General features: G+C 42.0%; 1 protein-coding gene across 4 annotated transcripts in view; it reads right to left on the bottom strand.

The window, feature by feature from the left end:
- The window catches only part of PIK3AP1 (phosphoinositide-3-kinase adaptor protein 1), a 45,492-nt gene that overhangs the window by 15,712 nt on the left and 13,365 nt on the right, over positions 1 to 16,415 (bottom strand). For 3 of the 4 annotated variants that reach the window (XM_051617011.1, XM_051617008.1, XM_051617010.1), the window contains 5 exons: positions 6,169 to 6,317; positions 5,159 to 5,303; positions 3,421 to 3,563; positions 2,170 to 2,302; positions 1,240 to 1,436 (listed from right to left, as the gene is read on the bottom strand). In XM_051617011.1, the coding sequence (XP_051472971.1) occupies positions 1,240 to 1,436; positions 2,170 to 2,302; positions 3,421 to 3,563; positions 5,159 to 5,303; positions 6,169 to 6,243 (693 nt within the window). In that variant the 5' untranslated portion in view covers positions 6,244 to 6,317. Of the gene's footprint in view, positions 1 to 1,239; positions 1,437 to 2,169; positions 2,303 to 3,420; positions 3,564 to 5,158; positions 5,304 to 6,168; positions 6,318 to 9,437; positions 9,508 to 16,415 lie in introns of those variants that run through there. The other variant, XM_051617009.1, reaches the window with a different exon arrangement.

Genomic DNA, 16,415 nt, shown 5'->3' with positions numbered 1-16,415 from the left:
ATACCAGTATTGCTTCTAGTCACTACCTTGCACTGGACACACTGGCACAGATAACTTGAGAGCTCTCGTACTAAATTCCACAAAGTTTGATGGTCAGTATGCAGGACCTACTCTTAACACAGCTCTGTCATTGTGTTGGTGGAGAGGAGGACAAGGGAGAAGCACAATACTGCAGTAACAGGTTGGAAGGACTTCTTAAGCATGTCTCAATTACCTCAATGCAAAAATTTTAATCTCACAATTTACAGTTTCTGCAGCCCTCCTGATCTCACAGGAAATCACCTTTATTTAGCTCTAACATATAACCCTAAATTCACATGCGTGTTAAGAAGCAAGTCCTGAGTCTCAGAGCCACCCATACCTCCTACATAGGGCTTAAACACCACTGTGGTTGGCTGCCAGAACCACACTAAGGCTGGCAGATCCCATTCAAACAACTGTTAGGACATTTACACACTGTTCTTTAAATGAGAGCAAAGGCAAACAAAATCTACTCAAGAATTCATGTAGATCCAAGTCAAGGAGCTGATTGTTATTTTGAAGCATACAGGCTGGAAACAACTCAAATGGAAAAGAAAGAATAAGCCACATGCACACCAAAGCACTCCAGAAACAAGTGCAGCTGGAGTCATGTCATAATCTAGAAAAGTCAAAGTGCTGCTTTCTGGGGATGGGGTTAGCTCGAAGAGAACTGAATTGTGAATTGGGCTCCCAGAGAGAACAAATAGGGAATGCACAGCTATCCTAGCACAGGAAGAAATGGATTTCAAGTGGAGCAGGCAGACTACACAGATCAGCTGTCAACAAGCTAATAAGCAATCCAGACTGTACTATGACTAATCAGAGAGCACCTCAGATTGTACCTTTCCAAACATACTCTCCCTAAATTAAGTAGGATGAAGAGGCTGCAGTTTTCCCAAGATCACAGGTTAGAAGAGTACACCAGGCACCAACCAAATCCCTGCAGAAACTTCATTTATACAGATGAACGACAAGGAAGCCTAGCATGGCAGTCTCTGCTTCCATTTACTCTGTGCAAATACTTCCCCAGCTTCAGAGATGCACCCAGCCCTCCAGCCTGGAAGCTTTCCATGCGGCTGGATGTCTGTCTTCTACACCCTACCACACCACATTGCACCCTTCATTACCCCATCACTCCAACAACATTAAGTGCTAAGTTTGGTGTCAGTGCCCACACCTGCTGTGGGACAATGCAGAAAGACTGCTGCTTGTTCTTACCACGTATTCATCAATGAATTGGCGGAGGTCCTTAAAACCATGCTTTTCTGCTATGGTGTTTGGATAGTGGCCATATTTGTTGGCTACACTGTAGGCCTGCAGAGCTCCAGGGCATGTGAGCAGCAAGGCAGTGAGGTTCTTCAGCCCATATCTTGCAGAAAAGTGAAGCAGTGTTGGCAACTCCTCATCCCTCTGATCTGTGAGAAGAGGAACCTGTTAGAATCCAAGATTCTCTCTAGCAGCAATAGAGCCAGTAGGTGAGAAACAAAATTCCTACCACAGACACCAAAGCAGATGTAAAAGCCCTGAAAAGTATATATAGAGTATCAAAATGGAGCTAGCTCTGCACAAATTAACGGAGGTGTATAGCACATCTCCAGGCCTAAGTTCTATGAGTTTTACTAGGGAATCTGGCACTGTAACAGCTTAATGTATGTAGGATCATAGGTCTGCAAGGACTTCTTAGACCATCATTTCAGTAGGATCGAGCTGCTGTAAGGCAGTCGTCTCATGGTGGCACACCATTCCAACTGCTGAGTACCCACTGTGCTCCTCAGAGCCCAGTCATAGGGTTGGGGGAAAAGGACTGGGCTGGAGAGAAATGCCACATGGGACTGGGAGAAGAACAAAGGAGAAAATATGGGAGACATTTTGAAGAGCATCGGCTTTTCACTTCGGTTGTGTTTGAAACTGTCTACATAGCTGCATCTGTCACAGTGCAACAAAGTGAGACTGATTCATGTTTAAAAAGATAGGGTCACCCAATCCAAATAGCAATCCCCCTTCTGTAGGCATTGTCAGAAATCTAGCTTCCTGGCTGAGATCCAAGATTTTGGAGACAGCCTGTGCATATACCACACACTGCAACGTTAAGGAGCTTCAAGGTAAAGAAACTCATACAGATGAAAAAAAAAAAAAAAATCAACTTACTTGTTGTCATATCTTCTTCTTCCAGCTGGTTGATTCCAAACAGATGTAAGCCACTGGCAGGAATGTTCTTCTTGAGTGACTCAGTCAACAGTTTGTCCAGTGCTTCTATGCTGTATGGCACAATTTTAAAGGCCTAGAGATAAATGTAAAGTGATTTTGTTTGGTGGAGTGTGGAGATTCAGTTAAGGTGAGACCTAAAAGGTGTTTATTTATTGAGCACATATCAGAAAACAGTAGGCATAAACACTGAAGGTAGCAATGTTCAGGTCAAGCAAAGAATATTAATAGGTTCTTGGTCCAGAAACAAGTATCACTAATCTGAGCAGATGAGGACTGTACACTCCTCAATGAGACAGAATAGAATGAGAAAGTCACTCATTCAATTAGAAGCACAGAAAACTTACTTCCTGCTTTTTTGACAGGTATAACCTTACTTCTGAAACTGTCCCAATGAAATGTCACTCCCTGCTCTAAGTATGAACTAGTTCATTTTTAATCACTCTGGTGTATCCTCTGGGTTTACTTCTGGACTGGTTCTTAACCAAAGACTGGAAAGCATGCCTGTTCCCTAAATAGAGGCACAACCCACCACAACCACTCCACAACTTGCTAAAAAGAGAGGGGAAAAGAGTCTCCCCTGCCCCAAGTATTCTGGTGACTAACAACACTACTCTTGTTGGCTTCTGCTACATGGCTGATCAGTGACATGCAGGCAGCAACAGCACCACATCTGGAGAACTTGCTTGTGCAAGCTTTACCCCTTCTAGCAGGGTTTGGGTACACCAACTCTGCAAAATATGATATTAGAACTGAGAAATGGCTTTAAAGAAATAAGTGCTAAGAACAAACTCTACTTAATTCAGCTTTTATGAATCTTTGCTACCTTTTCACATCTTTTCCAAGAACACTTAGGTACAAATTTTCAAACAGTTTATTTTTTTATTATATACTTGATATACTTTGTTATATCAAGTTCTATCATCCCAATCTTTTCAAGTCGTCAAGGTCTAAATGTGCATGTTGACTGCATTTTTTTTGTTAGTTGGATAGCATGAGTCACTTGAGCCAAGCTTTTGCTCCAGAGACAGGCACTCATGCTTTCACTAAAACAGGATGTGTGAAAATCCCTAAATAACCTTGCATTCCTTCATTTCTAAAGAGTTACTTCATGGCAGCCTCTTTTGCTTATGTCCACTTGTCCAGCCTCTGAAAGAGTGGGTTTCCAAAGCAGCTGTTTGCTAGAGTCCTTACCTGGCACATGAACTGTACTGGGTTTGCTGCATTAGCCAACAGACTGCTGATTTCCTCCATGTCAGTATGATAGGTGATGCTTGTCTCTCCCACTATCAAATCCCCTGAATATATCTGCACAGGCACTGTCCCAGAGGTTAAATCTTTGAAAAGAAAGAAGAAATCACTGTTAAAAACAAGCAATGGGAATGAGTCTGCATCAAATACCCCAAGGATAGGAGAAGTATGAAGATATTGCCAGCTGGATACCAAAACAGTTTCTGTTGTATTGAATTCATGAAGAGTCGTGGGAAAAAAAAAAAAAGTTGGTCTGAACACTAGGCAGGGAAGTACTTTGGAACTACCATCTTCATAGCTATGTCAATGAACACCCCTTGAGATATGCTAGGTCCTCTGCTAACAGTAGTCTGGACTACTAATGTTAACAGTGCACCACCTCAAACTAGAAAGCCTCATATTTCTCCACCCCTGGCTTTCTCTGGAGCAGTCTCTAAACTGTGCCATACAACATGAGAGCTGGGGAAGAAGGGGAGAGAAATCAGAAGAGCCACTAGGGATTTTGCAACCCCCACTAGTCTCTGAACAAAATAAATTAAAGGGTTTCAGCTTTGAAACTTTACCCATTAACAGGATTTTTCCTACTTGCACCTTGGGAGCTTCTTGATGTTTTGTCCAGTATGCACTCATAGGTCTGAATTTTCTCTTGAAACACAACTATTTTGAATCCCACTGAAATCAGTCTTTCCCTATATATATGTATACATCTGTATGTATATATATGTGTATATGTATATGTATGTGTGTATATATATATGTTTGGCTGTTAACAACTCAGGAACTGGTGAAAAATAGTGAAACGTGAAAGGAATTTAAAAATACTTATCTTGCTGCTAGAAACTACAGGACTTACATAGTCATACTCTCCATCAATGTGAAGGTCATGTTTATAATTCAAAGTGCAAATTAGTTTCCAGGTCCATGTTTATCTTATAACTCTTGATTTAAAACAGATTAAGTTGAACACTTTTATGCGGGTGAGGTCACCTTTAAATCAATCCTCCTCAATGACTTTTACAGGAGTTGCTATAATGACTATTGGTCTCTATTCACAGAGCTGGCATGGTTACTCTTCAAAGAGGACAGACCAAAGTAGATTATATAAAATCACACTGGGAAACTACTATTGATCTGTAAGGCTCCAAAATTGACCCTAAGGTTTAATGAACCTAAAGTTTAGACAACCTATGTTTTATAAATGTAAATATCTAGAGTGACAGAAAACATCTAAATAAAAAGGCAAGACAGGATAAATAGATCAGCTTTGGTCTCAGTGAGATCCTCATGCATTAGATACATGGTGTTATAGTCATGCAATTATTTACTGGCACTTAGCTTCTCTTGGTGCCCTGCCAATACTAACGTGGTGGTGGTTACAAGAGGCAGTCAAGATCAAAGGGCTTTACAAGCTGCAATATGCTCTCAGAACTCCCAGTGGGGTGTTTCCACACTTCAACCCTGCTACTGCTGAGGGGAAAACAGAGTCCCCAGGCAGCAGTCTACCTCAGCTCCTCATCACAAAAGTATCACAGATGAGAATGCAAGTTCAAGATTTCCTGGCCTCAAGTTTTCTTCCATTGTAACCTTTACCCTTTTCCCTCTTGCACTTTTCAGGAAAGGCAGGCTGAGACAGAAAGGAAGCAAGGGGCCAGGAGAGGGTGAAAATCTCAGCCCATCTTACTTGGAGCCTCCACAGAGATTGTGTACTCATTCTCCACCTTAGCCAGCACACGCACAGAGGATGAGTTCTCTGGAGAGAATGCAACTTCAGTTTTCACTTCGCCATCTAGTTTACATTTCATGATAATATAAACTCTTGTCTGCACCTAAGAGAAAAGACATTACAACATGAAGGTTCACAACATAAGAACACTTACTGTGTTAAGTTCCTTCTCTAGGGATTTTGTTATCATTGCAATTAACACAAATTATAATCTGTCATTTTCATGATCCTGAATGGTTTTCAAGAACATCTTCTAGTGATGGAGTAACTGGGCAGGTGGCCTCTTTTACAGCTTGCACCAGCACAGGTACCTGCATTAAGCTGGTAAAACTCCAGATTTATCAGCTAGATTTATAAAGTTATTAAAGCTAGATTTATAAAATTACTTCATTTCACCCCTATCACTCTCTTTCCTCAAGCAGCACAGCTCCATTCTAAAAAGAACCAAAAGAAGAAACTTCAGCTTTTTCCATCTGAGGGGATATTATACAAAGAAATGCTGTTTTTTTTCAGGCATGAAGCCATGATCCAGGCTCTTCAGATTTCCTTGCAGCTCAGGCACCAGAATTGTCCTATTAGACTGCATCCAGGCTGTGGAGTTACTGATTCATTACAATTCCCTTACTCCACTTGTCACCCCTAAATTTCATGAGATAGGAAGACAGGAAGTCCAGAGTGTGAACCTGCCTCACAGCAGGTAAGACAAGCAGCTGTCTTAATGAGACTAGGTATCAGTAACTGACATTGCAGCCTAGATAACACTGGTATTCCATGTCATCAAGCTATTTTTGGGTGTAGGGAATCAAGCTCATGCCATACCGACACTGAATATGGGTATAAAAGGAAAGGTGACAGAAAAGGAATTAGAGACTAATTCCCAGGCCTGTACAACTGTGCATTACAGAGCAGCCTAATGGGTTGCACCAGTCCATAGTAAGAACATAGCCCAAGAAGTAGGCATACAGTACCCCACACCGTATGCGGTCAGGCTGCACCACTGGATGGTCCCCAGAGCTCTTGGAGGATCCATGGTCTTCACCCATGACAAGTCTGTGGGAGTAAACTGGGTTCTTCTCGTCTTCTGTTTCTGTATCAGTCACAGAGTCACAGCCTGAGTCTGAAACAAAACAGAGTCCTGTTCTATCACTCCGCCCTTTGCTGAAATTGTGTTTCACATACATCCATCCTGAGAAACAGCCAGGGGGGTGGTAGGGTGGAACTTGCTATTCTTCTCAAAGTAATGCTCAGAAAAGGGAATCTAGTTGCAGAAAGGGAAACTACAGAGCTTCCTCTTTCTTTCCCTTAAGAGGATTGCTGGGAAACATTCACACAGACACAAAAGTGCTGGAGTAGCATCGGACATGCTTACAAAACTAACAATAGTGCCACACTGCTGAGATGGATAGTCCCTTCTCACATTAGATAGGAAAATTAGTATGCCAGTCTCTAAAAGAAGAACAATTGGCAACTAGACTCATCTGACTCCAGCTGAGCTCTGAGTAGGATGGTCAGTAGCCTTTAGTCTTCCTCTCCTAAATCAAATGGAGAAAACTATTTCAGTAATATCTTTAGTTTTCTGGATCCTGCTTATGTTGCTCACCCCAACCGTCAAGTTCATTATTGTGTCAGCAAAACACAACACAAGGCAGTATAATAAAGGGATTCTGTGCCTCAAGCAAGAACTATAAACTCCTGTATCTATACAAAGGTGAAACTGAAAAGTACCATAGCCTTTTCACTGAAAAATAACAGTATTCTACCCAAACAGATCCCATAGTAGAAGTAAACACATGTAACCTCACAATCTGTGTGTACAAAACAAGGTTCTCATTCATGTTTCCCAGTAACAGCATGGATATTGATGGAAGAGCAAACAAAAACTAATTTATATCACTGGCTGTAAAAAAAAACAAAAAACAAAAAACAAACAAACTTGCAAGGATAGATTAAATAGATTACAGGTCTCTTACCCCTGCCAGGAAATACTAGAGAAAGGAAACAGTAGAGAGAATGCTTTGTTTAGTTTCTACCTCTCAGTTCATTTGATTCACTCCTTTCTATCCAACTCCCAAGACATGGGGTGAAAGTAACTAACTTCCATTTGTTAGAAGCATGAATTCTTAAAACTTTACCTTCTATAGGCAACTTCTTCCAATCTTGAAAAAGGATTTCAGACAATACCTCACAAGTTTTTATTTACTACTTATTATAAAACACATCTGTAAAGAGCAGTAAGAATTATTTACTAGATAAAGTCTCCGATTTGTACTGGTAGAGTTTTTATATTAGTTATAAATGTCCTATTTTAAATGCTCAGTCCTGATGAGAAAGATCTAAGTGAACAACCACACTAACCTGTGGCATCCATACAGTGAAGGTGCCAAGAGCCCAGCTTTTACTCAATCTCTCAGCCTCTGGGTACATGAAGTTTCCCCAATTCAAGAGAGCCAAAGTTATTAAAGCAGGCTTCTATTAGGAGTTAATGTCTTGCTAGTCAGTGAAGTGAGAAGTAAGAGAGGAATTTAAATCTAGTTTACTACATTATCATTATTATTATCAAAGACTTAATCTTAGGATATTTTAAATTCTTTGTCATATACATTTTTTTTAATTTCCTATACATTTAAATGTGATTTTATGAATTATATGAACATAACTTTGCTTTCAGGAGACAGGTTTTAAGCCACAATTTTTTAGCAAATCATTCAGCTTAAATTTTGTCACAAATAGTGGTGCACATATGTTTAAGTACATGAAACACACCACATGCCAAGTAAGCCTACTCACATGAATAAAAGTAGACTGATGTTTTAATGTTTGCTGTAAATAGAGTAGAGCCAAAAATCTGCAGCTCTCTAAAGTTCAAGTAAGGCATCACCATCAACACTTCTTAAACCTAGAACAGTACATGTAATTTAGCAAAAAGATTTTAATACTGCACCAGCACAAATCAGCAGATTTTACTAAGAAACTACTTTGACACAAAGCTATGTACTGAAGGTGCTCTTCTGGATTTTCAGACTGGAACTATTACAGAAAACGGACAGAGAATTTTTAATTCCTTAACTCAGTACTTTAATTGATACTGTTCAAAGTCATCAGCTGCAAGAGCCAGACCCCAGTTCCCTAAGAACAATTATGTTAGGGAAAGGGGAACTGCTCCCACCTGGGAGTCCCAGGCTGCCCAGCTGCACAGGAAAAAAGAAAGCACTGGTCCCACATCCTTCTCTTACATGACAGCTATCACATCAGGCTTTTGGCACATGCAGAGCAAGACACAATGTCTTTTGGGGAGGAGAAGAAGGGGTTACTGTTACTGAAATAGTGTCTCTAATCTCTGTTTTTTTCCAATATGACTAAATAAGAAAGACTAAACTCACCGCAGATGAGAGAGTCAATGATGACCAAATTACAGCAAAGCACTAATGTTCCTGCAATACATGCAGAAGCTGACGCTTGCCAGCTCCCTGATGCAAAGGGCATCATCCCCATCCCAATATGAAACCATTAGCATGGTAATTTGTACCTCACTTGCCCAACATATAGTCCATTTCAGAGAAAAATGAAACCTAAAGCTGTGGATCTCAACTACAACATCTACAGTAAGCAACAATAAGATGGAAGTAAGAAAAGAACAAGCTCCTCAATCTCTCTTCTTTACTGATGATATTTGATACTAGAAACAATTTAGCAGATAAAGAATAACCTAAGCTTTTAAAAAGTGCTGGCACTGCCTGACCCTGTCTTGCACTTCTGCATTCTTGTGACAGAGTTAACTGCCCAGAGGTCATATGTAGAGAACAGAGCTGTTAGGTAATAAGGGAAGAAACAAGCAATGTTAATCAGTAATTGGATTAGCAGCTGACAAAATAGGCACTTGGAGTTTCGGGTATTGATTATTATACTGTTTTTTTCATTCAGAAAATTCTGAAATTGCGAAGTAGCAACTTTCCACATAAGCAGTGAAGTGCTGTTATAGTCATCTCGCAAGTTCCAGTCACATGCTACTGATTTGTGAACAGGCAAGCACTGGAAGAGGAAATCATCCCATTATATTCTATAATACCCATGCTCTAAAGGGACATGCTGTTAAATCAGGCTTCCCACTCACTAAGATACTCAAGTAATAACAACCTATTTGCATATACAGATTCAGCAGTTACATCATTGTAAGGATACCCAGGCTAGAGAGGCCCTCACTGAGGAGATCAGACTCATTAGAAAGTTAAGTGAATACCTGAATTGAGCTTCTCCATGAGCATCTGCTGTTGGTCAATAGCTCGTGGTTATAAATGGCTCTGTGTTGGCTGGAGGCCCTTTCTCTTCCCCTTTAAATGAAGGAAGGCTACCTTAGGCCACACTCTACGGTCTTTGAAATACTTGTGAGAAGAGCAGCAAGGGGAGGAGATGCGGTCCAAGAAACCCAACCACATTTCCCCTTGAAGAATATGCTCCCCTCCAGGAAGTGTCAGCAGCTGAGCTACAGAGAGCAGCCCCATGCTGGCCCCTTCTTGCCTGCCCTGCCAGGTTCCCTGCACAGCTGCCCTGCAGAAACTGACCCCCAGGAAAAGCCCAGGGAAAACGCAGGCATAGTCACGTGCCTCATGAGCCATTTAGCAGCTTTAGAAACTAATATGAAGCAGTCGGTTGTTCTGACCTGTTGCAGTACAGCGCACGCAGCTTGCTCTGTCATGCATTTCCTCCCGGCTAAGCTGGCAGGCTATCGCACAGAGCTCACAGCTGCGGTTTCTCAGAAGTCAGCCCTCACACCATGGGACACACAAATCCTCAGAAGGAGTCAGCAGCCCATTCAGACCCCTATGTCATCCAGATAACAATGCAAATGGCATGACTGGGCAACAGCTTGTCCTTATAGGCTCTGCATGTGCAGACTACTAACTCCCTGGCATCTGTGAACACTTCCCACCTTGTCCATTGACCAGCTCACCAGCCAAGATAAATACATTTCATGAGGCCTTGGACTTTCACCTAGAGCAAGAGGGAAAGCCTTCAAAGAGAGCTCCTTCTGTTGCCCAAAGCCAGCCTTCTTTCCAAGCGTGAAAAAGAGCATTAAATCTCCCAGAGCAACTCCCGCTGCATTTGCAATAAGCAGGCAGAGTACTGCAAGTCAATGAAAGCAGGGAAAGTTATCTTTCATCACACTAACCTCAGAGCCCTTGCTTTACCAAGGAGATACACACTCAGCAGTGAAACACCTTGTGATAACCCCTCAAAACTGGGTTATGCTGTAGCAACATTTCCCCTTTCAACAGAGTTGAGAGAAGCATGAAGAAAAGCAGTAGGTGAGAAGAAAATGTAAGACTTGGTAAAACTGCCCGTACAGAACAAAAAATTACATGACATCTCCCCTTCTCTACAAACCCCAAGCAGTTCATCTACCGGCAATCACCTAAAACCAGATTTTCAGTTCTACAAACAAAGCAGTCATATTTCATTTTTCCCGCAATGTTAGAAGTTACAAACTAGTTTTCATTCTCCATCAAAGAAACAAGCTTTATTTTACTATGCCAAGTTTTGCTTGAGCCAGTGTGCACTCACACACTTTTGCATCTCTTGGGGAAGCCTGCATGCTTATAAAGAACATACTGTGTTACTAAGAAATCTATTGACAGCATCAGTGTATACATTAATAAACTTCTAAGACAGTATACATCCATAATATTAAAAAATATACACTACTCCACAGTTCTTCTATAAAGCACATCTCATCCAAACTTCAAGGAACAAGCTTCCTTTGTTATATTTTAGAACTGCAGGCATATAACTAAAAGGAGAAAAATGTCATTGCAGTGGAGTGCAAGAGGCTTTCATGATCTTCATGAAAACATTGTATGTGTTAACTTTTCTTGGTTCCCGAATGCTGCTTTCCAGTTATTTTTTAACTTCATCCTTGAAATGAAAAGGATTTGGAGAAAGCTGAGTCACCAAAAGTTGTTTACAATGCCACAAGCAGCTTTGTGTCACTCCTGTAAATACTGGAAGGTAGGGATGAAAAAGTGGCCAATAAAAAAAATACTAGGGTTGCAGGAACAGGAAACTCAGCACATAGTTCTGAGAACAGTGAGGTCAAGAAAGGAAAGTCTGAAAAGCCACAAGAGTGGACAGAACACACAGTAGAAAGGAAGAAGAAAAAACATGGAAAAACACCAGACATTAGGAAAGAGTGGTAAAATAACCTCAAGTAGAGGGGAAGTAGCAGAGCACAGGCAGGTAACTCACAGGACCAAAGGTAACTATTGTGGGAATACTCCAGTTTAGGAACAAATGTCACCAGTAATTTCCAGTTGGCTGCTTGGGCTGGACTCAGTTTTAAATTATTCCTAGCACTCATTATTAATGCCAGATTAAAAATGGGACTGAGGAGGCACAGTCAGGTACAAAGAAACTGATCCGGCTGATGCATGTCACCATCACACCTCACACGACATTTCCTGACGTGCAGAAGAAGGGGTACAAATCCCAAATTAAAAGTCCTTCCTGCATTAGCAACAGAAATGAGAAATGAGAATTGGATTAACACGCCTCTGGAATTATTGTCACAGCTACAGCACCACAGAGGTAACAGCTGGGAAACTGTCTACCACACATGATATACATCATCTGTCCCAGCAACACCCCTCAGCCTCCTTTGCCTGAATTTCAGATGACTAGTAGATGGGCTCTTACAGTTCACTTTGGGATCACTGGTCTGCAGGCCCCTCCTCCTTAATAGCTCAGGAAGGTACACTCTTGGTCTGTAATGTTGTAAGTTGCATGAAGACACTACCCACAAAGATCTAAGCACCAGGAAGTTTCACAGAAGGCCAGCAAATTCCCCAGGATGACAAAACCACACCCAGTGATTCTATCACAGATTAAAGAGGAAACTGCAATTTGTGACCTCCTGAAAAAGTGGTTCAAACTTGAAGTTCATTCACTAGCATCCCTGAGATGAGAGCAGGACTTTTAATGTACATAACTGGATGCACTGAGAGTACAGGCACATTTACAGCTGCAATGTGCAAGACCTCAGGGAAAGCATGCACTCTGAATCCAGAACAACTTTCCCTCCAATGCCAACAACAGACAGTCACTCCCCAAACACAGACCTCTCAGAATTTTGTTCTCAAAATGTGCCAAATTCTGCTCTTAGTAACTTCATCAGACAACTTTGCGCAGTCCTGGAGAATAAATGTCTTCTTCCATTTCCTAATAAAATACATGAGTACCAACACTGCCTCTGCAGCACTGGTAGTTGTCCAGAAAACACTTTGCTTCATCTCAAAGATACACCTCACTTCAGACAGTTATCCTGGCTTAGTGAGCCTGCTGAGCTGCAAAAATAAAATAAATAAATAAATCTGTGCATTCATCTGGGGACAGATGTTCACAACGGAAAGAGATATAGCAATTTAAAATACAAGTACATCCCTCTTTCCCCTTCTTGTCTTTATTTTCACCATAGGCTATGGCTCACACAGCAGAACCAGTGGCAAAGAGCACGTGGTTGGTTGCATCAGCAAGACGCAGGACCAGGATCTCTGCTTCAGCAGCTAACAGCGGAGGTGTAAGCTAAGCTGCCAGTCCCCGAGCTTCAGGATGAGGTACATTTACACATTTCACTCATACCTACCGCAAAGACAGCAGCTGCCAGTTCAGGGGTGAAACGCAGAGTCCACCTTATATTGCAGAGATAACAGTTTATCTGATCATATCTAGAGTGTGCTACAAATGCAAAGCCTCTTTAGCTTGTAGTTCTTTCACCGAGGTTCAAGCAAACATGTAGACCCTATCCCTGTCTCAAGTTAAATGCGTGCCTTGCTCTTATGGTTCAGAAACTGTAAGCTAACTCATTATAATTCTTTAAGGTCTCAGTAAGCCTGCAAATCTCATGGGCCTAGTGGTAAACTTGTGACAGGATTAAGTGCATAAACCCCAAGAACTAGTTGGGGTGCATGAGAACAGGACAGAGATGGGAAAGAGCTTCTAAGGAATCACAGAATGGCAGGGGTTGGAAGGGACCTTTGGAGATCACTGAGTCCAACCCCCCTGCCAGAGTGAGATCACCTAGGGCAGGCCACACAGAAACGAGTCCAGACGGGTCTTGAAAGTCTCCAGAGAAGGAGACTCCACAACCTCTCTGGGCAGCCTGTTCCAGTGCTCCATCACACTCACAGTAAAGAAATCTTTCCTCATGTTGAGGTGGAACTTCCTGTGTTCCAGTTTTTGTCCATTGCTCCTCATCCTATCACAGGGCACCACTGAAAAGAGACTGGCCCACTCTTCTTGACACCCACCCTTCAGATATCTGTAAACATTAATAAGATCCCCTCTCAGTCTTCTCTTCTCCAGACTAAACAGCCCCAAGTCTCTCAGCCTTTCCTCATAAGACAAGTGTTCCAGTCCCTTAGTCAACCTTGTAGCCCTCCTTTGGGCTTTCTATAGTATATCCCTGTCCCTCTTGAACTGGGGAGCTCAGAACTGGACACAGTACTCCAGATGTGGTCTCACTAGGGCAGAGTAGAGGAAGATGCAGAGTTATGGCCACCCAGACAACAAACACTTTGTACATGACCAAATTCTCAAGAGCGGCTGGAATCACTTCAACAACCTGTGCCAGGAGATTAACACATACAGAAAAAGCATATGCCTGGCTGCTTATTTTTGAGTGTGCAAAAAATCTTACCACATCTGTGACTGATTTAAGTCTTCCTGTGCAATCACATCCAAGAAACACAAACATTCAACTTGCTGATTAATTATCTCTCCTCTTGCAGTATCTTCTTACTTTAATTTAAACACAATGTGTAAAATTGTATGACAGAAAAGACTGTCACATAAAAGCCCACCAAGCTGGAATTCCACCTAAGAGAGCCGGGCAGCTGCTCTCCAGGAGATCCCTGTTTGACTAAACGTGTGTTCTACAGGTGGCTTCAGTAGATCTAAGAACACTTCATTACTGAAAGGACAGCCCTGTCCTCACTCTCCTTCAAATAGTGTCTCTTGGAATACCACCCTTGCAGTCCAATGCCACACCAGATAATGCAGACAGATGAAAGGTGGAGAATGAGGCTGTCTTTTAGAGCAGACCAAGGTCAGCCTACACCACTGATGAAACTTCAGCCTAGGAAACTCAAGATCCACTGTTATTCTCAAGTGACTTTTGAAAAATGCATTGAAAGTTTTTTGTGCTAACAACAAACATCCATGGAAATCCTACAAAATGCAAGCCTACAAGCAAAGCAAGTGTCTTAAGTGCACAATAAAGGTCTTTCAAACAACCTGAAGTCTGACCCATACCTCTTGACACCTGCTCTGTAAAGCATACTTGGTTTGACCACACAACTGCAAAGATTTAGCAGAAATTACTTCAGATGTTCCAAACTGGGGAGAAGCCATCAGTGATTGTCACCAGGCTCTTATTTTAAGGACATGCTTTAAAGCATCACAGTTCATGTTGACAGATACTTAGAATTAGGCTTAGTCCAATACCTTACAACAACCTGTGGGGAGATTATCATAGAAACATGATTGCTATTTGCAATGTGCATCAAGTCTATTATTGCCCAATGCTTCCTAAACACACTACTTTCTGTACTTCTAGTTCTGGGCTGTCATTTCATTGTCTCTAGATAGAAAGCTAGTATATACCTAGGCTAGCACTGCTTGAATCTCATATTGTCATGAAACACGAGCCAAAGTATTGCTTTTAATGTGCATAAACTGAGACTTTATGAAGCACCTTGATGACAAACAATGCATCCATCCTACAGCTGGGAACATTATTTGCACTGCTGAATTCTGTTTGCTACAGATGGATAGGGACATTCATGCATTTCTCTCAGCATTACTTGGGACCTTAGTTAAGGTGTCTCGGCTTTAACCAGCTCTCTAAAGTCTCTGCATTTCCAGCATCAGTCATTTACAGCCATACTAGCATCTGCAGGGAAGGGCATGCTACCAGTATGTTCTCTCAACCTTAGCTCCTGTGCAAGAGTGTCACAGTTTCCTCTCCTTGAGAGGCAGTGAGAACCAACCAGGCTGCAGAGCTCCCATATAATGAAGTGGGCTCTCACTGCACCCCGAGGGCTGACTAATACCTAACCCCTTGCTCTTCAAAGAACAGGGCCAAAGAAGCAGGTTGGACCAAATAAGCTCAAGAGGTCCCTCCCAACCTGAATGATTCTGTGATATGCTCTCAGATTTCATCCACTGTTTCACCAGTGCAACAGAAGAAAGCCAAAAAATTAATTCAATTCCTTGACATGTACAGGAGGGAGATAAACAGCTTATGCTCTTTCTGTTATGCCATTTTCCTCCCAAGATAAGCTGACTGCCTTGGTCTCTGGTATTTCTTGATGAGCCACTCAATGCAGTTACAACATTCCAGCTCTTCCTCATCTACAGGGCTCCTGCAAAATTCTCATCTTTCTAACTGTCCGCTGTCCTCCATATTCACCACATACTTCCTTACACACCCTTCTGACCCTCCTGTTTTCAAGAAGTTTGCTGGCACTGATCTTTCTTTCCTTCTTAAACTTTTCATGGCAAGTGAGCTCTGCTCAGGCAGGACTGCACTTGTTCTTCAACAGCATGACCCACAGCTGCTGTTACATTCAGTTATCACCTCAGAAATTTCAAGCAGATGTCAACTTCCATGGCTTTTTCTCTACAAGAGTTTGCTTGGGTACAGAAAGCTTGAAGTAATTTATTAACTAACAAATGGCTTTGGAAACATCAACTTTTAAAGCAGGAAACTTGACATTTCTCAAGACAATACACATAGGGGCTGAAATAAACTGGAGAGGTTTAAATGTGCCTAATACAAACCAGATGTCAAGAGAGCTTTAAGAACACAGGAGGAAGAGAAAGGCCACTGACTCCAACTGTGCAGCACAGAATCCCAGCTGCCCACTGCATACAGCACAGTATGGTGTGGTATCATAACCCAGACAAGAGGGCTTAAGCAGCAGGCTGGTCGCTGCATCCTGGCAGGTGACTATATCCTGCCAGACCCAACCTGGCTTGTATAGTGCCATCCTGAGCATTTCCATGTCCTCAGCATAGTTACTACATAGCCTGAAAAATTTCCCCACAGGTAACAAGAATGCCCGCAAAGGGAAACCACCATGCCTTCTGTAGTTTGCCAGGATTGAGAAACTATAGAAGTAAAAATGCCCCATCAACAAGACAGTAAGAGTCAGCGTCAGCACGC

Source organism: Apus apus, chromosome 4, assembly GCF_020740795.1.
Source record: "Apus apus isolate bApuApu2 chromosome 4, bApuApu2.pri.cur, whole genome shotgun sequence".
Lineage (NCBI taxonomy): Eukaryota > Metazoa > Chordata > Aves > Apodiformes > Apodidae > Apus > Apus apus.
The sequence above is the reverse complement of the archived record's forward strand: the minus strand, read 5'-3'. Positions and strand labels throughout refer to the sequence as shown.